Consider the following 25,217-nt stretch of genomic DNA (forward strand, 5'->3'; position numbering starts at 1 on the left):
TTTTAGGCCTCCATATGTACAGACATATGCATGCATATCCACTCACCATCTATTCACATCATATATACACCTCATATGCACACAGATGTAAAAATAGAGTAAACAGAGTCTGGGAAGATGGCTCAGTTGGTAAGATCACTTGCTCTGTAAGTATAAGAACCCGAGTTTAATTCTCTAGCACTCATAAAAAGTGTTTGAGTTTGATCCTTAGGACCCAGATGGTAGAAAGAGAGAATTGACTCCTAGAAGTTGTCCTCTGACTTCCACATGTGTGCTGTGGAACACTCTACACACAGACACAAAGACACAGACGTACAGACATACACAACAGTCTACAGAGGAATTTTAATTCAGCAGCATGGCTGCTCTGACAAGGGATCGCATCTGAAGATCTTCTAGGTCTGTGTGATCTGGCTGGAATGCAGACACTCTCTGGATTACATTATGGTCTGGTTGTAATCCAGACACACCCTTAGTATACATCATTGTATAAACCTAACAATGAAGGTAAGGTTAGTTTGTAGAAGGAAGCAGCCATATTTGAAGATGACATCTAATTGAGAGGCAGACAAAGTGACAGAATGAATCAGAGATAGGATACATCCAACTTGCACAAGAACAGCACAGGAAAGAGAGGTGACTTAATAGAGCAGTGCAGAGACAGGTTGCAGATAAAGACAGAATCAGCCAAAGATTAAGAAGGAGCCAAAAGATTAGAACAGATTGCCAGAGTAAAAGACCAAGCAGAGCAATTCAGTCAGAAGTCTAGAGCAGCCAGTTTGAATCAGTCAGCTTGTAAAGGAGTTTGAGCCAGAACAGCTGAGTTGAACCAGCCAGCCAGGGTCAAGAAAGCTAGAAAGGGTGAGCTGATTCAGGACTAAGCCTCTGAGATGACAATTACATCTGGTGAACACAAATTACTTTTACCCAGACACACATGTACATGTACAACGCACTAATAAAAAATAAGAATACTGGGGCTAGAGAGATGGCTCAGTGATTGAAACACACTGGCTATTGTATCAGAGATCTTGAGTTAAATAAATATTCAACATCCACATGAAGACTCACAACTGTCTATAATCATAATGCCAGAAATGCATGCCTTTTTCTGATGTGCAGACATACATGTATATAAAATACGTAAATAAATCTTTAAAAAATTTTATTTTATGTGCATTGGTGTTTTGTCTGTATGTATGTCTGTGTGAAGGGTATTAGATCTCTGGACTTAGAATTACAGACGGTTATGAGTTGCCATGTGGGTGCTGGAAATTGATCCTTTGTGTTTTAGAAGAGCAGCCAGTGCTCTTACCACGGACCTATCTCTCTTGCCCCCATAAATAAATCTTTAAAAATAAAAATGAAAGGCACATGTCTTTAATCCCAACACTTGGTAGGCAGAAGCAAGAAGATCTCTGAGTCTGAGGCCAGCCTGGTCTACAGAACAGGCTTCAGGACAGGCAAGGCTACATAGAGAGATCCTGTCTCAAAAAAAACTCAATAAATAAATAAATATACAGAAACCACATTGTATATAAATTGCTACTTACTTTTAACACTTGGTTATATCCATGTACTTATGTGTAACCTCCAGCTACTTGTTACATATCTAATGTATTATATTAGTTTGTTACATATCTAATGTATTATATTAGTTTGTTACATATCTAATGTATTATATTAGTTTTTCTCTCAGTGATCCAAGTTGCCTCCAGTGTTCCACTCTGCAAACAAGACTGTGATAATATCCCTACCTGAGCCTTGTTATGCACATCCCAAAAGTGTACCCGCACCAATGTGTCAGAGATATTCAGTTTCACCAAAGCATGCTAGACGGTCTCCAGAGTGACCTCAGCGAGCAACACTACCAACAGTGCCGCCTGTTTTCTTGGAAAACGTATATGAAGGCATTTGCTTGACCGTGGTCCCTTACTCATTACACTAATCATACGCATTTAATATGTGTCACGCTTGGAACTTCACTAAAGGTGGCAAGAGCAGACAATATGTTCAAAATTGGGACACAGGAAAAAATTCAAGCCGAATACACATGAGCTTCCTCGCAAATCATTTCACAGCTTAGATTTATCTTTGTACTTTGTTTCTCAAGGTGCAATATCACTTCAAGGCCAAGAAATGCTTTCATAAACAACAGAGGGTAATTACAAATTGTTCCTTGATCAAGAACCATGTATTCAAATAACAACCAGGCAAAATCCATGTATTTATGTCCTTAGATTATCTGTAAAGGAGAAATAAAACCTCAAATATCCAATGGGTTTTTTTCTTCAAGGTTGTTACCTAGCAATGAATGTTTACATGTAACTTGTTCATTTAACCTTTGTGTCCGTGTTTGTTTCTCAGGCAGAGCTTGGCTTTGCAGTTCATTCTGGCCTAGGTCCCAGGCTGGCTTCAAACTCCCCATCCTCCTGCCTCAGACTCTTGGGTGCTGATACAGCATTGTGTACCACACCTGGATCTTGTATAACCTTTAAGAGAGCATCTCACAAGTAGTATCTATTCACTAATATAAAAATAAATTAAAAATATGAATTTAGCCTAATTGCAATCCCAAAATTATCCAGACACCAGAAGACTGGCAATGCGATCATTATTTGGTGATCTATGTCACACTTGAGGATGCCTAGAGAAAGACAATAGAGAATCAAGGACACAGTGTAGGCTCCACACATCAGTCACCCAAGTGATATGGGCCTTTCACTGCCTCTGACAGCTGAGCACTCTTTCCTCCTCTGCCTTCCAGTCTGAACATTTCAGTTTTAAGTGTCGCATGGGGAAACTTCTCAACTTCCCATTAAGAATTTTTTTTTGAGCAATCATTTTTAAACAATAGGGTGTCATTCTACGTGGTTAAAGCAGAAGGTTTATCTCCTGTTGGATAACAGTCATCTTTGTTCTTAATTGTATGATCTACTTGGGGGGTCAAAAGTTTTATAAGTAATCAGACATGACACATGATGTCATAGTCATACATGTATATCATTTCCTTTGATCATTCTCACCCCCATCACCCTTGTCTCCCTCCCATGACCGCTGATCCCTCCCTCTTCCCAGCAGGTCTCCACTGGTCCCCTTCTGATTTCATGCCTTTCTTGTTTTGTGACCCAGTGACTTCTGTTAGGTGGCTTATGAGAGCCTAGGCATCTTACCAATGAAACTGTTTGTTACAGTCTACACTTATATCAGAAAAGTTTCAAGCAACTGAAACTTGATAGTAAGTTAATAAAATGTACCCAAAATATAGGTATACAATATTGAGTGGTTACACAGAATTCACAAATACTTGGGTGTAAGAGTACAAGATGATCTCTGCACAGAACTCAGCAGAAGAGAGTATTTCTTATTCATAGACCTTTCTTGTCATCTCTAGTTTTCCTATGGTCTGGAGGCACTGCCACAACGTTTTGGAAGGGATCATTTGAAAAGTCAAAAACTAGCGCATTACAACTCTAAGAATATAATTACTCAAGCTTAGGACACAGTTTCTTCCATCAGTTTACCCTACCTTCCTCCCTGGGGACATTCTTCCTTAGGAAAGCAAAAGTTGCAACATAACGGTATTCTCTAAAACAGGGTGAAAACGGCTTACCCAGAGTCAGTTCTGCTGTGGGAGTTGGGACCCAGATGAAGGAGCACCCAGCCGAGTAGCAGCCCAAATCATCCTACTTCACGGCTCTGATTTCCCGACCTGCTCGCTTCAGCTACGTTTCCATTTAAAAGCAACATAGATTCAGAACCTTTTGTTTGGTTCTGTTCCAGTGTTGCTCAGTTCAAACACTTTACTTTTTTTTTTTTTTTTTTTTTTAGTATTTAAAACTGGTTCTGGGTGCGCAAATCCTTTGGCTCAGTGCAAGGAGACTCGCTTAGTTTACACAGGCTGTCACCCAGGCAACCAGCCGCGGTGTGTTTAGCTTGGAGAATTAAAAGCAGGACAGTCTTACGGAAGAAGAAAAACAAGTGTTGTGCGTGCATCCAAGCTGCTGTTGGAGCGGTTAAAGAAGTGGGGCCCCTGTGCACATCCACGGATGACCTGCTGCCTCAATCACTCTACTTAATGAAATGTTCTCCAGAAGAGCCACGCCTCTGCAGTCCCTGCTATGTGCTGAAAGTCCCTTTGCAAATCCAAGTTAGGTCAGAGGGATTGTATAGACCACACAGGCAGGAATGAAGACGTTCCAAAGACACTGGTACCCCTTTCTTTGACTTTTAGACTACTAAGCACCGGACCCAAGAAATCAGAACTCCCATGCTGGTAAAGGGAAAGGCTGGAGCCCAGGGCCAGCCAGAGGAGGAACTTGTCTCCCAGGAAGTGATTTCATACAACTTGTCAGACCACTTAGCAGGAGAGCCTGCAGCTCAGACAGTGGTGGATCAGTACAGGGCTGGTTCACGTCTTGGCCAGGACTGCTTAGTTATACACACCCCTTGTCCTTTATTAAAACCTAAACTTCACATCAGAATCTCAATGATGGATTTGGGTGGGGGTGTTAGACCTCTGTTACTCTTCCTAGTATGGCAACATTAAATACATCTCCTTTCTGTGCTTTTCCTTGTTTCTTGTCTGTTTAAATGGTCAGTTAAAGACAGGTGGTCCAGCCTGACTTGTTAGGGTTTGTCAAGTCTTAGGCATCTTAACCTGATGACATTGGTAATAAGAATCCAATCTAATAGATTGCCCCTGACTAGTGGTATTCCTTTCATTAGAACACATTTCTTCTTCTTCTTCTTCTTCTTCTTCTTCTTCTTCTTCTTCTTCTTCTTCTTCTTCTTCTTCTTCTTCTTCTTCTTCTTCTTCCTCTTCTTCTTGTTCTTCCTCTTCTTTCTCCTCCTCCTCCTCTTTTTCTTCTTCCTCTGTCTCTTCTTTTTTTCCATTATTATTTGAGACAGGGTCTCATTTTATAGTCCTGGATGTGCTGGAACTTCTGATGTAGAACCAGGCTAGCCTCAAATTCACAGAAATCTACCTGCTTCTGTTCCTGAGTGCTACATTTCATATCTAGAGAAGCTTGTAGTATTTGAACATAAAGGCTTCAGCAAACTGAATGCACTTTTGTCAGACTCATAGACTACACCTAGCCCAGCATTAAGAGAGACCATGAAAACAGAACATACTCATAAGGAACATAACTGAACTAGAAGGCTAGCTGGCATCTGGGGCTGCTTGTCTTTCCCATTATCTACTGGAGGGTGTGTGGAGTCTTTTTAAGAACATGACAACATATTTTTTTCAATAACATGAGGTACCAAAAAACTCTACAGATATGAAACTCAGAGCTGGAGAAATGGCTTGTTAAGAATGCTTGGTAATTCTTACAGAGGACCCAGGTTCGGTTCCCAACTCCCTGGGTGGTAGTTCACAACTTAAATGGGAACTTCCATCTGGCTTCAGCAGGCACCTGTACACATACGCATATACAAAAATAAATACTCATTAAAAACACTTTATTTCTGTTCTGGCGTTTCTGTCTCCCCCTCACCCCCATCATACTAATTTTTCTAATCGTTATATAGGGTTTGCTCTGTGCTGTACAGAGTTTCAGATAATTTTTAGCAATTCTTACTTTGTCATTGACTGCCCTAACATCTACTTTGATTAATTGCAATCAATAGCTTTTGTTGTACTTGTTGTGTGACTTTTACATTCTCTTCTATCCAAACAACCATTCAAGAAAGACAGCATTTTCCCAACTGTTTAGCAGAGGATCCAGAAGGTAAGCAAGTGGGTTGCCAGACTTTACAAATGAAAATACAAGGCAGGCTCTCTCACAACCTTGGCTAGCCTCTATTTTGCTATGTAGCCTAGAATGGTCTTGAATGTTGAATCATCCCGACTCTCTCTACCTTCCAAGTATTTTGATTACAATTACGAAACATTCATTCTTTACCAGTATGGAGCTTTTGAACTTAAAACTAAAGATTCATGCATGCTGGCCAAGCACTCTACCAAGTGAGCCACATCCTCAGCCTGGGAAGCATTTTTATATAAACAAAGGACTGGTCATCAACAGGTCTGTACTACAAAATATGCAAGAAATTTATCATCATGACAGGCAATGGTATCAGTTTTAAAGTGACATTTCAGGAGTTGTATTAAGCCAGGTGGTGGTGGTGCACATCTTTAATCCAGATGGATTGATGTGGGTTTGAGGACAATGGGTCCGATTTAAGTGAGAGATAGCAAGTTGAGTCACATATACATTGAGCTCCGTGATAAAACTAAATCAACCAAAAGTATACCTGAAAGGGAATGTGAGATCAGTTGCCAAGCCCCAACTCTGAGACACTTAATGTAGTTCAGGTAGGTCTCAAACTTGCTATGTCCCTGAAGGGAAGGAAGCAGGGCTCCCATTCATTTACTCCATCTCTCTCTCTCTCTCTCTCTCTCTCTCTCTCTCTCTCTCTCTCTCTCTCTCTCTCTCTCTGTGTGTGTGTGTGTGTGTATGTGTGTGTCTATGTGTGTGTGTGCAATCGTTGGACACGTGAAGGTCAAAACTTGCAAGAGTCAGTTCTTGCCTTCTACCATGTAGGTTCCAGGGATTGAACTTAGGTCTTCAGATTGGTAGGAAGTGCATTTACATTCACTAGCCCTCAGTACTGTATCTTGAGTGTCTTTGTGTGGGAGTACCAAGTATCAGTTTAAGCACTGCAGAGCTGTCAGATAAACAAGACAGATAATATATAGCCATAAGTAGTCATGGAGTTCGATAGTTAGAAATGCTATGAATAAAACCAGCAATGGAGAATGTCAGTTGTGAGTTAGGTGACTGTTATCAGACTGTACTCACGGAAGATCTCCCTAAGAGGGGACTATTTTGGGAGAGCATTGTATTATACCCATTTGGCTTTTGAAACTCATTTATTATAGTTGTATGTAGATGCATGTGTGGGTATGTGTGTGTACAAGTGAATCAGCAAGGACAGGAGGGTCAGAGGACAGCTTTTGGAAGTTGATTCTCTCTTTTCCATGGTGGGGTCCAGGGGTCAAACTCAAGTTCTCAGGTTTGCATGACAAATGCTGAGCCATGTCACCAGCCTTTAGAAGACAGCTAATCTCTCACTTCAAAGAAAGGGAGCAGCTGCCTTTTCAGTGTGTTTCGTGGAGCATTCTAGGCAGCGCAGCTAGTGCAAAGGCAGGAAAGTACATGTATGCTCAAGTCCAGAAATGAGGATGGACAAGGGTATCAGACCCGAGAACTGCAATGGCCAGGGCTTCCAGGGCCTAACAGGAGTAGGAAGGAGTTCAACTCTACTCCGTACGTAGACTTATGGCATATCATGCCACATCACTCAAGGGAGTGACTGGACCTAATTTGCTTTCTGTTGTTTGTTTTTTGCATTGATTGATTGATTTCGTGTGTGTGTGTGTGTGTGTGTGTGTGTGTGTGTGTAAGAGGACACCTTGCAGAAGGTAGTTATCTTCTACCATATAGGTTGTTCTGGGATCTGGAGAAGAGCCCGAGTTGTTAGGCTTTGGGGCAAACTTTTAACTGCTAAATCTTCTCACTGGTCTGATTAGTAGAACTTGATGTAGGTAAGATCTGATTGTGATAATATGATCTTTTGTGCACACACACTCACACACATGGGGTTGGAGTTGGGGAGGGAACAAGATGCCAGAGAGTGCTCAAGACTTCCCCCTGGTGGCCAAAATGTTTGAAAGCTTGCCCTCACTGGGTGTCTTAGCCTTGTGCGATAGCTAGTTAGTATGAAACTGACTCTGCTGGAGTTATATTGGGAGAGGGAACCTCAGTTGAGAAAATGCCCCTGCCAGGTTGGCTTATGGGGAGGCCTGTGGTGCATTTTCTTGATTGATAGTTGATGTGAAAGAATGCAGCTCACCGTAGGCTGAGTGCTGTAAGAAAGCAGGCTGAGCTAGCCATGAGGAGCAAATGTATAAGCATCAGTTTTCCATGGCCTCTGCATCAGCTCCTGCCTTGATTCCTGCCCTGACTTTTCTCAGTGATGGTGTGTATGACCTGCTAATTGTAGGATGAAATAAACTCTTTCTTCCTTAAGTAGCCTTTGGTCATGGTGTTTTTTTCACAACAATAGAAACTCTAAGAAGCCCAGTGAACCTCTCCAACACGTCCCTCTACTACACTCTATCCTTGTGTTTTGCTTTCCTGTTATGGTGATATAGCCATCTTTAGTTTAGAGTTCTGCTCCCCCTGCCCTCCTCTTCCCCTCCTCTTCCCCTCCCCTTCCCCTCCTCTTCCTCCTCCCTTCCCCCTCTCTTCTCTTCTTCCTTCTTTGTTTCTTCCATTTCTTCCTTCCCTCCGTTCCTTTTTCCCTCCCTCCCTCCTTTCCCCCCTCAATCCTTCTTCATTTCTTCCTCTCTAGTTTTGCACTGAGGATCAAACCCAGTACTTGTAAATGCAGGGCGAGAGTTCTACCACAGAGCAACAATGTGAGTCCTGTACATTAGTCATTTTACTTTCCGGAGGACAAGGGATGCGCTTTAATTGCTTTTATTTTCTCTATTGTGTTTTATATAGAGGATATTTTTGGTGGATGTTTCTAGAACTGATTATATGCCCAAGAACTTTAAAGTGGCAATATTTCACGCACCATCCCTTGTTTTGCTGAAGGAGAATCCAGGTTCTTAGTTCAAGCTATGTTTCTGTTACATTTTGGCTATGTAGAGAGGAGAAATCATCACAGGAAATATTAATGCCTAATGAGATGCTGTAAGGACTGGTTTCAAAGGAGGGTAATTATAATTTTGAACCCAGTGTTAGTAGTTAGGGAGCCTGGGAATAGCTTTGGAATGCTTGGGCAACCCCAATCTACTTAGCAGAAAAAGGACCAGTGGGTTTTTCCATTTTAAGAAGCTTTTCTGCTGAGGCAGCTCTACTGTTGGTGTGAGCTGCATTGTTGGTGTGTTAAGCATGACCTCTTTGCTCTTGCAGTATAGATGGGAGGAAAAGCAGATTTGTTATTTATGTGTTTAAGACCAAGAAGGAGCTCGTGTGTGTGCGAGTGTGTGTGTGTGTGCGCGCGTGTGTGTGCATGTATATATGTGGGTGTGCCTGTATTTTTTTTTAAGTCTTCATTTTTTTTTATTCTTTGTGCACAAAGACTAGCATGATCCCGTTTTACAGGGTAGGCAGTTGAATAATCCTTTCAAGGTGGCTTAGTCCAACTTGATGAAGCCTATGTCCTTCGAATACTGCCGAAGTACTGACTGCGCATGTTCAGCCCATATTTACGGATCAGGCCGTGGCGGTTAGAGCAGACGCGGCAAGAGCGAGAGCCCTGGCCGAACTTCCGTGGGTGACTCCAGTAGAACTGCTGGTGACCCGTCTTGCCTTCAGACACGCAGCGAGGAAAAAGGGTGCATGTATGTTTTAACTGAAGATTTGTACCTTGGGTTGAAAAGATGGCTCAGAGGTTAAGAGCACTTGCTACTCTTGCCGAAGACCAGAGTTCAGTTCCCAGCATCCATGTCTGTTGATTCACAATTGCCTGTATTCCACACCCAAGGATCTGACATCCTCTTCTGGCCTCTGAAGGCAGCTGCACACATATGCACATAAATATCCACATGTACATACAAAATACACACATGTATATAGATAAATTAAAATAAAATAAAAATTTGAAAGACATGTGCCTTTAAAATTTAGGTGTCTTTTTTTTTTTTTAAATAGCTGTGAGGAACACACATTTGTCGTTTTAATTTTGATTTGATTTGAAACAGGATCCTATGTAACCGAGGCTGGCCTAAAACTCATAGAATGAAGGGTGACTTTCTTTCTTTTTTTATTGGCTATTTTATTATTTACATTTCAAATGTTATCCCCCCCTTCCGAGTTTCCCCTCTATCTTATCTCCCCTTCCCCTTGCTTCTATCAGGGAGCTCCTCCACCTACCCACGCACCCTGCTTCCATGCCCTGCCATGCCCCTATGCTAGGGCATCCAGTCTTCACAGAACCAAGGGCCTTCCCTCCCACTGAAGCCAGATAAGGCCATCCTCTGCTACATAAGGAGCTGGAGTCCTGGGGGGGGGTCTGGTTGGTTGATATTGTTGTTCTTCCTATGGGGTGGCAAACAGAGGATGACTTTAGAACTTCTGGTCCTCCTGCTTTCTTGTTCCAACGTTGCGATTACAGGCGTGCACCCCAATGGCCTGTCTGTGCAGTACTGGAGATGGGACCCACGTACACAGAAGGCAAGCACTCCACCAAGTGGCTATATCCCCAGGAGTAACTGTTTTTAAACAAATGTTTATTGGATGAAGAGACAGCTGAAAGACTGGTGAACGTCTGAGTGCAGAATTACCTTGCCTCACACTCGCTTTGGAGCTTCCTTTCTAGGGAATCTTGGTTTTAGTTTAATAAACCATGGGTTTAAGCTGGGTGTAGTGCATCATATTCATAGCCCAATTCATGATTATAAAGCTATCCTGGACTATGTCACAAGTTCCAAGCAAACCTGTGCTATAGAACAGGACCCTGTCTGAAAACAAAAACCAAACCAAACAAACCCCAGTCTGTTAGCTGGGGGCACCGGTCAGTTAGTATAACGCTTGCCTTATAAGAAGTAAGACTTGAGTTCAGAAGCCATGTAAAAAGTTGGGCATGATATAGCACACTTGAAATCTCAGTGCTGGAGAGGCAGAGCTAGGGGGATCCTGTCTGTCTGGCCAGCCAATCACACCTAGATTTACAGTACCAGGTACAAGTTCCCTCTTTTGAAGCAGGTTTTCGATCCAATTAGAAAGCGGTAGGTTATCCCCCCCAAAACTTCATGCCACTATTTAACCCATGGGCCCATCTGACCAGCATGTCAGTGCCGTGGCATGCAAGATCTAGTTATGGGTAAAACCCTTTTTGGCACTATTGAAAACTAGATATGGAGGAGGAAGTGTTCCGGTCAGCTCCAGTTCAATTTCTCTATGTCCTGCAACCAACTCTGTTGTGACAGTGTCTTACTATCTAGCTATGATTGGCCACAAAGAGCAATTGTAGTAGCTTGTGTTGTTTTGTGGGGAGACTGAGGTCTTCCTGACCAATAACACATAGGGAGCTACCCTATGCTTGGCACCGAGATTTTAATTTATTAACCCACATCTTCTGGTGGAAATGTCACCCACCCATGCCAATCTAAGCTATTGGTTAGCTCCAGGCCAATCAATGAGAGATCCAGTCTCAAGAAAAAAGTGGACAGCATTTCTGAGAAATAACACTTGAGAGTTGAAGCCCCAACCCCCCCTCGTAGCATAGCTGGAGCCATTTTGTTCTAAGCTTGTCAGTTATTTCAGATTGTTGCTGTAATATGGCTGCCAGTCATTGATGCAGAAAAAATAACTTGACTCAGAGCAAGAGCATGTTGGCCATATATCCTGCTATGTTCTATATGTTATGAGGTTTCTTAATCTTAAATTCCCCAACCATAAGCTTCATGTAAGACCCATCGAATTAAAGATCAATATGAACTGTTATGTCTAAAATGGCTTGAGTCAGAGCCGAGCACCAAAGCAGTGCTTCCAGTACCTGTATGAACTCATTGTGATTTTTGTGGTTTTAGCCTTTATAAATGGGCTCTGAGAAACACCCAGTGCACAACTTCGAGCTGTTGCCATGGTCAATCAGTCTTGGGTTGTGCATTCAATAAACCATCTCTGTTTAACTGAGATTGGTGTTTGTGTGGTTTTTTGAATCAACTCCTGGACCCCAACACTGAGGTTGTCCTAAGAATTATACATGCCCATACACCCTCCCCCTTTTTAAAGATTTATTTATTTATTATGTATGAGTACACTGTAGCTGTCTTCAGACACACCAGAAGAGGGCATCAGATCTCATTACAGATGGTTGTGAGCCACCATGTGGTTGCTGGGATTTTAACTCAGAACCTTTGGAAGAGCAGTCAGAGCTCTTAACCATGATGCCATCTCTCCAGCCGCTCCCCCTTCTATACAATCACACACACCCTTGAACACACATGCATAAAACAAACAACAAAAAAGTGGGCTTCATTTTTAGGATGTAAGATACTTTATGTGTGTTCTGAAAATCACTTGACTATTTTTCTAGCACTGATTTTAAAAAGATCTTTAAGGAATTGAACAAACACCACACAGTCCTTTCTAAACCATATTATTTCTTGTCTCTTATCTTCATCCTCAGACTGAGAACACAGCGGGAGGGGATTATTCTTGAAACCCTCCACAGGATCAACTGACAGTAGATGCCTGCATGAAGGTGAAAACAAACACTTCTCCAGCAGTTTTAACTTTTAGAGAATCCCTCTTTGAAGATTCTTGTTCCGATAGTCTTCCTCTTCCCATTGTAGCATCTCTGTTATAGGCTCTGGAACAGCGTCATGGAGAATTTTTATTTCCTCTGCCCAGCGCCATCAAGACAGATGGATGAGAATAGTTGAGTCCCACACAAATGATGTTTGCTTTTTCTTTATGACCTAATTAAACTCTTATGCCCCCAATGGTCCCCTGAGATCCCAGCAGAGGGTGATTTTTCCGAAGCTTCTAATCTCCTAAATTGCCTGTGTGTCAAAATAGCTCCCCGTGGCCATTATTGGTAACACCTTGAACTAACTGAATTATACTAGTGAGGAAACCAGTTTGTACGGAAAAGCTGTTGCCTTAGGATGTTGACTGAAACGGCTCTTCATCCTGCAGAAACAGAATCTCTCCTGCTTTTTCAGCCAGTGGAGGGTGAGGATCTAATAAAAGTGTGTCTCCCCCACCCCCGGGCTTCTGCATCATTAGCATCCTGGCTTTACACCTAGGCTGTAACAAATAACTTATTTTAAAAACTTCTCTAGGGAGATGACAAGAAGCCAAAAATATCTTGGAAGAAATCTTACCTTAGCAACCTCTCCAGTAGCTCCATATATTGTCTAAAATTTAATTTCAGGGACTACAGTCTTTGAGATTGTTTTAGTTTCTGATCTTAGTTACTGAACCATCTTTAATTCTCATTAAGGAGAGAAAAGAGTAATGCCCTGTATGTAAGGAGCATTTCTTAGTTATCATGGGATATTCCTTATAAAGACTACTACTAAACCCATCTCTGGCTGGACATTGGGTTGCTTTTACTCGAACTCAATCTTTAATACAACCCTACATGGTAATTACAGGTCCCTTTTTGGTAATAAGAACAGTCTTAAGGAAGTTAAGTGATTTGCACAAAATGATACAGTTAGTAACCAGCTAAAATCAGTTCTATCTGATCTTGAGACCCACACACACTTACTTCACTTTAAGAATCTTAAAATATGAAAAAGGGATTCTTGCAGGGGCAGAAAAGATGGCTCTGTGGCTAAGAGTACTAACTCCTTTTACAGAGGACCCAGGTTCGTTTCTGGCAGCTCACATCCTGGAAGACCTGTTGCCTTCTTCTGGATTCTGGGCTCTATGGGCACTGTACACATGTGATGCAGGCAAAGACCAAGTAAGAGGAAAAACAATTCTTTTGTGTGCAGATTTCCCTATGTCCCTACCCATCACTTTCCTCTTCCTTCTATTATTTTGTGCAACTCATTGATTTGCGTAGACTGGCTGGCCAGACAGGGCTAGAACCACAGGCATGCACTCCCACATCCAGTGATGAGTAATGTTATGGCTTAGCCCAGGCCTTCATGCATGCTGGGCAAGCATCTAGCTACATCCCTTAAATCCTTTTTTCAATTATGAAAATTTATTGTTACTTTGCTTCTGCCATCAAAATTGATGATCTTGGTCTTTCTCTTGTGTTTTATATACAGCCAAAGAGAACATTGGACTTTAGGGTGTTGGAGAAGCAGCCCAGCTAGCACAATATTTGTCAAGCATGAATGAGGCTCTGGGTTTGATCTATAGCAACACATGAACAGGCTCATATACAATATTTCATTTTGTATGACCGAATCCTTCATACTTTCTTTTTTTTTAAATTTTAGGCCACCTTCTTCTTCTTCTTCTTCTTCTTCTTCTTCTTCTTCTTCTTTTTTTTTTTTTTGGTAATTTTTTTTATTAGATACTCTGTATTTACATTTGAGATGTTATCCCTTTATCCCACCCTGCTCCCATCTCCCCTCCCCCTCCATTTGCCTTCTCAAAGGTGCACTCCCCTCCCTCCACCCCATTGCCTTGGCATTCCCCTACATTGGGAAAACAAAACGTGCCTTCCCTGGAACAAAAGCCTCTTCTTACATTGATGCCAGACACTGCTATCTTCAGCTACATATGCAACTGGAGCCATGGGTCTCTCCATGTGTGCTCAATGGTTGGTGTCTTCATACTTTCTTATTGACTGGTGCGTGTGTGTGTGTGTGTGTGTGTGTGTGTGTGTTTGTGTGTGTGTGCTCAAATACACTGCCTATCATATATGTGGAGGTCATATTTTAAAAACTACATTCATTTATTTATTTATTGAGTCGGTCTGGCAGAACTGTGGAGGTCAGAGGACAAATTTGCAGGAGTTGGTTTTTTCTTCTACTATGTTGGTGTCTAAGACAGAAGTTGTGTTTTCAGTTTTGGTACCAAGTGCCATTACTTGCTAAATAATCTCTCTGGCCTGAGAAAGAATTATTTTTTTCTTTTTAAGATTTATTATTGGCGGCTGGGAAGATGGCTCAGTGGTTAAGAGCACTGACTGTTCTTCTAGAGGTCCTGAGTTCAATTCCCAGCAACCACATGATGGCTCACAACCATCAGATGCCCTCTTCTGGTGTGTCTAAAGAATGTGACAGTGTACTCAAATAAATTAAGTAAATAAATTAAAAAAATATTAAAGGCCAGACATAGTGGCACATGCTTTTAATTTCAGCGCTCTAGAGGAAGCAGAGGCAGAAGGCAGAAGAGGATGCTGGATCCCCTAGAACTAGAGGTATGGGGGGTTGTATGCAGCTGAGTTGATGTTGGGAACTGAATTGAGGTCCTCTGCAAGATCAGTCATACTTTTAACTGCTAAGCCATCTCTGCAGTTCCCAACAGAATCCCAACTGCTGGTTAGCACTCCTGCTCTTCAGAGGTTTAAAAAGTGAAGCATTTGTCAAATAGCATGTTCGTCTCAGAATATATCTGCCTGCCTTTGTCTCCTGAATGCTAGGATTAAAGACATGCACTTCCATGCCTGGCTAATTTTTTTAAAAAATAACTTTAACTGTATAGATTTTGTTTTCCTGGGGTTAGGCAGGAGACAGTGGATTTAAGGACCTTGGTCGGTGTCTACGGGTTAGTAAAGTCTGAACAAGAGCTTAGGATGTGGTTCAGATGGTAGAGAATTCGACTAGCATGTGCAGTTCTAGCTTCTGTCTTCACCACCACACCACATACTCCAAGCCTGCTGCTACATGCCTGCAATCAGGATACTCAGAAGAAGAAGGCAAGAGGATCATAAATTCTAGTTCATTGTTCTCATCACAATGAGTTTGAGGCTAGCTATCTCAAAACCAAAACAAAAGAATATTTGAATGAAAACGCAAAGTGTTTTGAATTTTTAAATACAGTTTTGATCATGCATGTCTAGGGTCTTAGCCATATAGGACTACACATGTCCCAAGATATCTGTGAACGTAGCCCAATACATTAGTGGATGAGAATGTCATGTAATCATGTCAAATGTTCATCAGCTCCTCTTGAGTCTACAGCATATTTTTTATTACTTTTACTCTTAATTCTTTAAAAATATGTTTGTAAATTTTATTTAATGTGTGTGAGCGCAAACCTGTCTGTGAACGATGTGACACCATGCCTGGTGTCAGTAGAGGCCAGAAGAGGGCATAGGATCCCTTTGGACTGGAGTCACAAAGGGTTGTGAACTGCCATGTGGGTGCTGGAAATTAAACCTAGGTCCTAACTGCACAGGCATCTCTCTAGCCCCTACAGAATTTTAAAAATATTAGAGCGTATGTCATACAAGATCTTTCTGTCTGGAAGTCTTTTCACCTTCCACTAGGTCCTCTGTGGGCGGGCCTTCTTCGAGGCCCCACCCACGACGCATCGGGGTCCCGCCCATGGTCACTCAGTGCCCGCCTCCTAGCTCCCTTCTTCCCGACAGGCTTCGCGCGCGGCCTGACGCTCCGCTCCGCAAGATGGCGGCGGACAGTGAGGTGAGTTCGGTGCCCTGGGTGCATCTGTCACAGGGGTCTGCGGCCGACGTCAGAGGCCCGCGACTTACTGTCTGTGCTCTTCTGTCTCCCCGCAGCCCGAGTCCGAAGTGTTTGAGATCACAGACTTCACCACAGCCTCGGAGTGGGAAAGGTGAGTAGCTCGTTTGGTCTTGTCTGGCCCCGGGCGACATCACACAGGTGACGCTGGTTCTGAGGGAGACGCCCACGCTTCGTCTCTTCTTCCGAACCCTGGCAGCCTTGGTCTTTTCCGCATCAGTCACACCGAGTGTCAGACCAACCTTCAGACTCCACCTTTAAAGCAAGTTGTGTTGACGTCCAGATCACTTCCCTAATACAGAAAATCATTTCCGAGGTCGCGCCTGTGTCTTCTGCATTCATGTCAGTTTGCCTCAGTTGTCATCCAAGTCGTCAGCTAAGCAGCTGCTGTGTTTTCTTCCTTTGTTTATTGGAAGAAACTTTTAGCGTACCCATGGCTGTTCATCTGCCATCCTCCTACTATCTTCGTCCTGTCTTCCAGAAATTAAAAAAAAAAAATAAAATTCTAATATTTCACTATTTCTTTCCTTCCTGTCCTTCCCCCTTTATCACTCCTCCTCCTCTTTATATTTACAAATAGTATGTTTACATACATCTTTGGAATGTTTTGATTCACATCATTACATCTTAAACTTGGTCCTGTGTCCAGGCTTCTAAGTTAGTTAAAAACTTAGAAGCTATTGAGGTCATTGTTGCAGTGTTTGTAGGCTTTACAATGTTGGTGGTATAGGAAAATATAAAAGATCTTTGGTGAAATAGTAGTTTGACTTGTGTGATCATCCCCACACTTCATCGAGTCAATAAGACTTAACACATTAACAAGATTTTATGAGCAAGTACTGTGTGACCTGAAGTATCCTAAGATTGGGGAAATATATACCTTTAAAAGAGTCTAACAAATAGTTAACATGTAAGCCAGTTGGTACTAACTACAAAGAACCAGTTAAGTAAGGAAAATGTGGACTATAATGTTGGAGACATTTTTTTTTTTTTGGTAGGGAAAAGACAGCAAATACCCTTGCTTTGAAAATGGGAGGAAAAAGGAAGTTGGGGAGGTGGTGCCTGTGTATAATCTTGGCTACTGGGAAGGCTGAGGTGGATCACTTGAGCTAAGGAATTAAGACCAGCTGAGCAATCTAACAGATACTGCCTCAAACTAATAAGAGTGCACTTTTGAGCATGTTGACTTTAAAGTTGATATTTTGAAGGTAGAAAAATATAATGGTCCTGGAGGGTGAGTGGTAAGGAAACATCAATGATTAGTGTTTAAAATGGAAAGATGACTATTTTTCCCTAATTAAATAATTCAACAATTTCTGAGGCAGCTGGAGAGATGCTTAGAGGATAAGAGTCCTGTCCACTTTCCAGAAGACCCAGGTTCAATTCCTGGCACCTCACAACTGTCTAAAACTCCAGTTTCAGATTATTTGATACCCTCACATAGACATACATGCAGGAGAAATACCAGTGCATATAAAATAAATAAAGACAGACAGCAAGCCTGCTTTGTGAAGGTGGAGGCTCAGGTGCATTTAAGATTTGGCCTTACCCGTAGTCTACCGCCGTGTCTGAAGAAGGCATAGCTGCTAGAGGTGTAATGATGCCAGTGCTGCTTCTCAAGACATTCCGAAGTTGCCTTCAGCCATGATGGCCTAGCGTATGGCATACTAGGCTGCCAGAGCCTAGGACAAGCACCAAGCACATCTTTGTGTCCTTATACCCAATCGTGATGAGCCTATGTATGTCAAGTTGGTGGAGGCACTTTTTGCTGGGCATCAAATCAACCTGATTAAGGTTGATGACAATAACTGGGGAACGGATAGCCTCTGTAAAATTGATCATCATAAAGTGACAGGTTTCATCAAAGAGTATTTCAAATGAAAGAAATAAATTCGACTTTGAAGTTTCTTAGGCCTTAATATTTTAATATTTGGATGAAAAGTTCTCAGTTTGAATGAAAATAAGGACATGAATGGTCCTAGGTATGGTTGAGAAGGTTTATTGTAAATATGAGGGGGAGAGAGAGAGCGCGAAAAGAGAACACATAGCTAAATGGCTGGGCTATATAGGAAAAGCTAAGGGAAGGGAAGCAAAAGCTCAGGATGGGGCTGGAGAGGTTTAGGGTGGGAGCAAGGTATGCCAGCCAGGATGGCTCTATAACAAGTACTTGTGGCAGAGACCTTGACATGCTAATAGGCACCTCTAGCCCAGGTTAATGGAAGAGCTGTATGTTCCTGCTGCCAGAGATAAGGAGAATGGCTCCTTTTAGCAAGTAGGAACAATGTTAAGTAAGAAATGTTGACTTTTGTCTAAATGTCAGACTGGCAAAAGGAATTTCTTGAGAACTAACAAGTATGTTATATACCATACAGATAATTTATTGATAGAACTAAGTACAAACTTAAAATTACTAATTTTCAGTTGAAAAAGTATTTTGAATGTCCATATGTAAGAGACACTATAAGACATTAGGGATTTAGTAGCTAGTAAAAGCAGATACAGCTTAGTATACTCATTGCCCTGGGTTCAGTACCTAGGACTGTAGTAAAAAAAAAAAAAGGTTCATTTTCTCTCTTTCTCTCTGTCTCTCTCTGTCTCTCTCTGTTTCTCTCTCTCTCTCTCTCTCTCTCTCTCTCTCTCTCTCTCTTTCCCTCTCTCTCTCTACTTCTCTGTCTCTCTCTTTCTATTTCTCTGTCTCTCTTTCTCTCTCATTTTTGATTTCTTCAAGATAGGGTTTCTCTGTGTAGCCCTGGCTGTCCTGGAACTTGAATTGTAGATGAGGCTGAGCCCAAACTCAGATCCACCTGCCTCTGCTTTCTGTGTGTTGGGATTAAAGGTGTGTGCCACTACACATATGCCCTCCCATTCCCTGGCTAAGGTTCTTGCTCTTATAGAAAGTATACTCTAGCAGAAGAGGTAGACATGAGTCAGATAATGTGACTGAGTCTGTAATTACAAGTTGACCTAAAAGCTACAAAGGGGAAATGGGAAGAAACCTGTTTTTCTAAAAACATGTACAAAAGAACTTAGTGTATGAAAAGGAATAAGTGACTCCTCAGCTAAGATATGGAGAACTGTTAAAGAAAAAGTTACTTTTTTGTAGTCAATTCTCAATATCGGTAGGATATAATTATCTCCTAGCCAGTGCTAGAATTCATAAGTAAATTAAGATGTTTCTTTGGAGCTGCAGAGATGGGTCAGCTAGTAAGAACACTAGCTGTTTTTTAGAGATCCTGAGTTCAATTCCTAGTACCCACATAGTGTTCACAACCATCTATAACAGGATCTGATGCCCTCTTTTGTCCTGCAGGCATGCATTCAAATAGAGCACTCATATACAAGCATAAAAAAGTAATTAAAAATTATTTTAAAATTTATTTTCATTATGGTGATAATACCTTGTAGTAAAATAAAGTAAAACCTTCTACAATGATAGCTATTAAAATTTGGCATACTTTCTTTTTTTTTTTAAAGATTTATTTATTTATTCATTATATGTATATGAGTACACTGTAGCTGTCTTCAGACACATCAGAAGAGGGCATCAGATCTCATTACAGATGGTTGTGAGCCATCATGTGGTTTCTGGGAATTGAACTCAGGACCTGTGGAAGAGCAGTCAGTGCTCTTAACCACTAAGACACCTCTCCAGCAACATTCTTTTAATTGCGTGTGTGTAAATTGTTTTTAGATCAAACTATGTCAATGCTTGTTTCTACAGCTTTCTTTTTTCACTTAACATATGGACCTTTTTCTTATTTCCTCAGTGTTCTTCGGAACCATTTTTAGCAGGCATGCATTGGTCTAGTGGGGATGCATCATAGGGTACAACTCTTTGCTGCAGCTGCATAGTAGAGTAGCTTCCAGTTTTTACTGTCATGTAAAGTGCAGCATAGTTTTAGTGTCTTTCTGTGCAGGGAGGGGTTGTTGGGATGGAACTCAGGCTCGCTGGGAATACAACCCACTTTACCACTAGGACCCCTGGACCTCTGCCATATGCTTAATGTATATTTTTGCTCCCTTCTGAATATACATTTTATTTGTTTTGTAAATGTAAACTTAGTTTTTAGTTCATTTTCAAATTTAGTAATTGTCAATTCTTCTGAACTTCCTCAAAGTGAATCCATATATGAATAATTATTGTTTTAATTTTAAGGAGTTAATGAGAAGGTTCAGTTAAATCATAAGCTGATTTATTATTTGATATTACTGTTTTAAAAGAAATGCATTAACTTAATGTCAATGAAGAAAAATTTGATGCCTTTGCCTACAATTGATTTTAATTATTCTAGAAGCACTTTCTAGATGTTTTAGGTAGCAATTGCAGCTACTAGATTGGATCACATTTCTCTAATATAAGCAACTTGACATTTTCATTTTTGACATTCAGCAAGTTGATAGTCATGTGTAGTCTACTTTTAAAGATTTATTTGTTTTATCGTATGTGTAAGTTGTTTTTGCTTGCATGTCTGTGTGTGCATCTCATGTGTGTCTGGTACCATTAGGCCAGAAGAAAGCATTGCGTCTTCTAGAACTAGAGTTAATAGGTAGTTGTGAGCCACTGTGTTGGTGCTGGGAATGGAAATTCTAAGGGCAGGGAAAAGTGATCAGTTGTATAACTATTCTTAATAATTGTCAGTTTTGTTTCTCTTCTAAACTTATTGTATCATATTAAAGGAGGAATTGTTCTTTGTTTATGTTTTGTGGAAAGAATGCTCTTATTGAGTGAATAGATTTAAATGAATCAAAATTTGAGAATTCTTGAGCTAGACAACATTGTTTCTACTTTTATTCTATATCCCAAAGTTAGGCTCACTATTAAACTTAATGAGCATTCTCTAATAGAAATGTTAGGATGTAAGGAAATGTTTTTTTAAGAAATTGGTTACTACTAGGAAAATGTTTGGTTATATACTTAAAAAGTTTTCCCTCCTTCTTAGGTTTATTTCCAAAGTTGAAGAAGTCTTGAATGACTGGAAACTGATTGGACACTCTCTGGGAAAGCCACTAGAAAAGGTCAGACCTGCTTGCTTCTATCCCTAGATTGGCATTTAGGGATATCCCTAGATTGGCATTCTATCCCTATATTTGAAATCTTTATTTTTATGCCCCTTGCTACAAATGATGCATTTGCATTAAATGCTTATTTTTTAATTTATATAAAGTCTTAGGGACATCAAATATCATCTGGAAGAATTAGGATTTGAATTTGTAGCAAAAGATATATGTAAGATACTTGCAAAACTTTCTGATTGATTGATTTGCATTTTTTTGAGACAGGCTCCCACTGTGTAGCTCTTGCTGTCCTATAGATCACTGTGGTGACTAGGCTGGGTTCAAACTCACAGAGATCCACCTGTTTCTACCTCCCCAGTGCTGGGATTTAAGTCATGTGTCACCAGAATTTGCTTGTGAAACTTTTTTAAGTCATGAAGTTTTATATATGGTACATTTCTTTGTATGGTTTCATTAATTTCTTCTGAGTTTACTTTTCTCAAAAATCTAAGTTTTCCATTAGCTAGTAAATACTTTTTCAGTTATTTTAATTGATCAGAGAGAAATTGGAGTTACCAATAGTTTATTTAGTAAGGAGACTTCTTGGTATAACACCTTATATAATTACAGCTGCAGTTACTTTACTCAGTTTGTATTGATAATGTGCTAATAAACTACGCTTTAGATGTTTCTTCAAGAGACTATTTTGAGAATAGACTTCTCAGTTTTCTGAAGGGATATAATTTGATCTTAAGCTTATGTTGATGTTTAGTTAATTTTTAAAAAGTAAATTAAAAAAAATTTAAAACACACACACATACACACACACACACACACACTCATTTGTAGGTAGGCATTGGTTCTCTCCTTGCACCAGTGGGAGTCAATGTAGGGCATCAATCAGTGGTATCAGTCCATACCAGGTTGGCTTTGACCTCACAGAGATCTACCTGCCTCTGCCTCCTAAGTGCTTGGATTTAAGGTGCGCATCACCACCACCACCTGCTTCCTAAATTCTTTTAGAGTAAAATTGATCATTGTTTTTATTATTATCCTAAAAGACCTTTTAATCTCGATAGTTGCTAGGAGGCTTCAGCTTCATGATAGTAATAATAGAATTTAGATAGTAAGATCTTTTTTCTGTATGAATATGAGCAAAACAGCAACTACATATAGAAATTGCAGTATTTAAAGATATGTTGAAATATACAGAGTAACTGTCTATATTAAAATATTTTCATTAAAAAATTTAAATTTGATTTGAAGAAAAAATGTGAAGTTCTCAAGCACAGATATTTCTGTTGTGCTTGAAACACATTTATAGCAACATTTGTATGGATTCCAACAAGATCGATTGAAGGCACAATGAGCTGAATACCTGATAGCCCAAAACTGCAGTTTTAAAAACGAGCTGGGCTGGAGAGATGGCTCAGAGGTTAAGAGCACTGACTGCTCTTCCAGAGGTCCTGAGTTCAATTCCCAGCAAAACAAGAGCTATCCCAGGTACTTTTGAGATCTGATATTACATTCTTAAGTCCTTTGATTTATATCTGTTTACTAAGTACTTGGTGTGAATCAGGTAAAAGTGGTAGGAATAAAGAACAAAGTAAGATCCGTGCTCCCATCAAGGTTAAAGTAAGAGAGAAGCAGTGAGGGAAAGAGGTGAAGACATGAGGTTAGGATTTAAGTGGGTATGTGTTTATGGTAGCCTCATACTCTAGGCACACAGTTGAGGCTGAAGAAATGTTAGCGTGAGCCCATTTCTTTCTTAGTGCATTGACAGATGGAGAAAGCAGTGGATTTTAAAATGAGCTCAATTGGTAGGATTAAAGAAAGTGTAGAAGACAGGGTTAACTTGGTGTAGAAAGGAAAAGTGGTGGTGCACACCCTTGATCTCAGTGCTCAGGAGGTGAGGCCAGCCTGGTCTACAGAGCTAGGGCATCAGGGCCAAACAACAGCAACAACAACCCTGTCCTGAAAAACAAAGTTTAGATAATGCTTAAGTTTTCATACACGGAAAGGTCATGATTACCACTTATCTACTGAGAGGGAATTTAAAGTAAATTACTGTTTTAAAACTTAATTTTGGGCTTGGGGAGATGGCTCAGCAGTTAGGTACCTGAGTTTGAGCCCCACATTCATGATGGGTAACTCATAACTGTCTAACTCCAGCTCCACGGGTTATGACATCCTTTTCTGTATTCTGTGGGTTCTATCATTCACATGTTCACACATCTGTCCCATAGATAACACATAATTAAAGATAAAAACAAATCTTAAAACCTTAGCTATAGACAATTTCAGTTGTAAAATTCATACGCTTACCCAGTTTCAGCAGTAAATTTTTGGCCATTAAGGAAAATTGTGTCACTATTCAGTTGTGCCCTGTCCACTAGACTTTTGAAATAGGTTCCTTTTTTTCCCCCTCCCAGAGGCAGGTTTTGCAGTGTAGCTCATGCTATCCCTCAGCTCTTGCTTGATCATCCTAAAATTCCAGGTTAATCTGAACAACATATAAAGACCCCATTTTAGCAGAAAAACTATAATAACCACAGGGCTACGTAATACAATCTTATTTAAAAAAAAGTCAGAAAAAGAAAAGGCTACATAATAAGATCTTACACAAAAATAAAAAGTTAGAAAAAGAAAAAGCTATGCCAGGCAGTGGTGCTTACACCCTTAGTCCCAGCACTGGAAGTAGATGCAGGCTGATCTCTTTGAGTTTAAGGACAACCTGGTTTATAGGGTGAGCTCTAAGATAGCCAGGGCTAAATTTATAGACCCTGTCTTGAAAAACCAAAACAACAAAACACCAACACATTAAAAAAAAAACTTGCAAAAATGTGGAATAGTGATATATATATAATATAATATATATATATTATATATATATATTGGAAACCATCATTTGAAAGTTATATTGACATAGACGTTATTTCTACAGTAAATAATGCAATCAGTATTTTTAATTGTGTTTCTTATTTATTTGGTGCTGGCCAAGGCGCTGAGGTGGAGAGGGTGCTTGGGAGAGGGAGCACCTTCATGGAAGTAAGGGGAGGGGGAGGGGGGATAGGAGTGGGGAAAGGGATAACATTTGAAATGTAAATACAGAGAATATCCAAAAAAAAAAAAAAAAAAAACTAAAGAATTTGTTTGGTGTTGGGAATTGAGTCTTGGGTTTAGGCATACTCTACCAATAAGTTATACTACCAGATGCTTTCTTTTAAGTTAAATTATGGAATCAGTAATTTCTTAAAGAGTATAACCAACTCCAAGGTGCAAAAAATCAAGAATCAGACCAAAAGAGAGGAACTTGCAAATCTCATCAGATACATTTCCTCTCCTAGGTGAACTCCTTCCACTTTGTGGTTACATTTAACTGAGGGCCTTTAAGATCCTTTGGAGGAATGGAGAGGGCTTAGAAAGCGGTTAAAAACACCCATTGCTCTTCCAGAGGGCCTGCATTTGCTTCCTAACACCCACATGGGGCAGCTCATAACCATCTGTACCTCCAGCTCCAGGGAATCCAGCCCTCTCCACCCTTGTACTTGTCCTCTGTGGGCACACACAGAAACACAGTGAAACTTAGAGACTTCTCCACCTACATGGATTTATATCCCCAGGAAGGTTTTTGTGACTGAGCTACTTGTCCACTGTAGAACTTTAAGTGCTAGAAAATGATTTAAGAGGGGTGTCAGAGACTGAGTATGTACTGTCACTGGGACTATGTCTGCTGGTTAATCCTCAGATAAACTGGAGTGGTGAGGTGCCTGCTCAGTGAGTGTGGAATGACATCTGCAGCTCATGTAGTCATTTGCTCGGTGGTTATTTTGCCAGCAGTTAATGGCCGTAGGGTTAAAGCTAGATCTTACCTTTCAAATGCTATTGTTTTACTGTTTTACTTGATGGGCTGTGTGTGCTATGATGAAACTTAAGTAAATGTAATATTACTCAGAAGAATTAAAGTGAACTTCTAAGGGAACTTTTTGAATTTTAGTGTTTTGGGCTTTGTAAGACAGATGAACCTATAATCAGTCTTCCTTGAAGTTGGGTGAAAATGAAGGAGATGACCTTTGAGATT

General features: G+C 40.6%; 1 protein-coding gene and 1 pseudogene across 3 annotated transcripts in view; one reads left to right on the forward strand and one right to left on the reverse strand.

Annotated features, from left to right (window-relative positions):
- Positions 1-9,157: 9,157 nt before the first annotated feature.
- LOC308421719 (small ribosomal subunit protein uS14-like) lies at positions 9,158-15,990 on the reverse strand (annotated as a pseudogene). Its single transcript has 2 exons — positions 15,921-15,990; positions 9,158-9,332 (listed from the first exon to the last, which is right to left on the reverse strand). The product of its transcript is annotated as a small ribosomal subunit protein uS14-like (transcript).
- Positions 15,991-16,065: 75 nt separating this feature from the next.
- RAB3GAP1 (RAB3 GTPase activating protein catalytic subunit 1) overlaps positions 16,066-25,217 on the forward strand; it is a 61,670-nt gene continuing 52,518 nt past the window's right edge. For both annotated transcript variants that reach the window (XR_013975056.1, XM_080918034.1), the window contains exons 1-3: positions 16,066-16,084; positions 16,180-16,235; positions 21,082-21,157. Coding sequence is in view for 1 of the 2 variants with exons in the window: in XM_080918034.1 (XP_080774160.1) it covers positions 16,067-16,084; positions 16,180-16,235; positions 21,082-21,157 (150 nt within the window). In the remaining variant the exon portion in view is untranslated. The remainder of the gene's footprint in view (positions 16,085-16,179; positions 16,236-21,081; positions 21,158-25,217) is intronic.

This window comes from Micromys minutus (assembly GCF_963924665.1).
Source record: "Micromys minutus genome assembly, chromosome: 6".
Classification (NCBI taxonomy): Eukaryota; Metazoa; Chordata; class Mammalia; order Rodentia; family Muridae; genus Micromys; species Micromys minutus.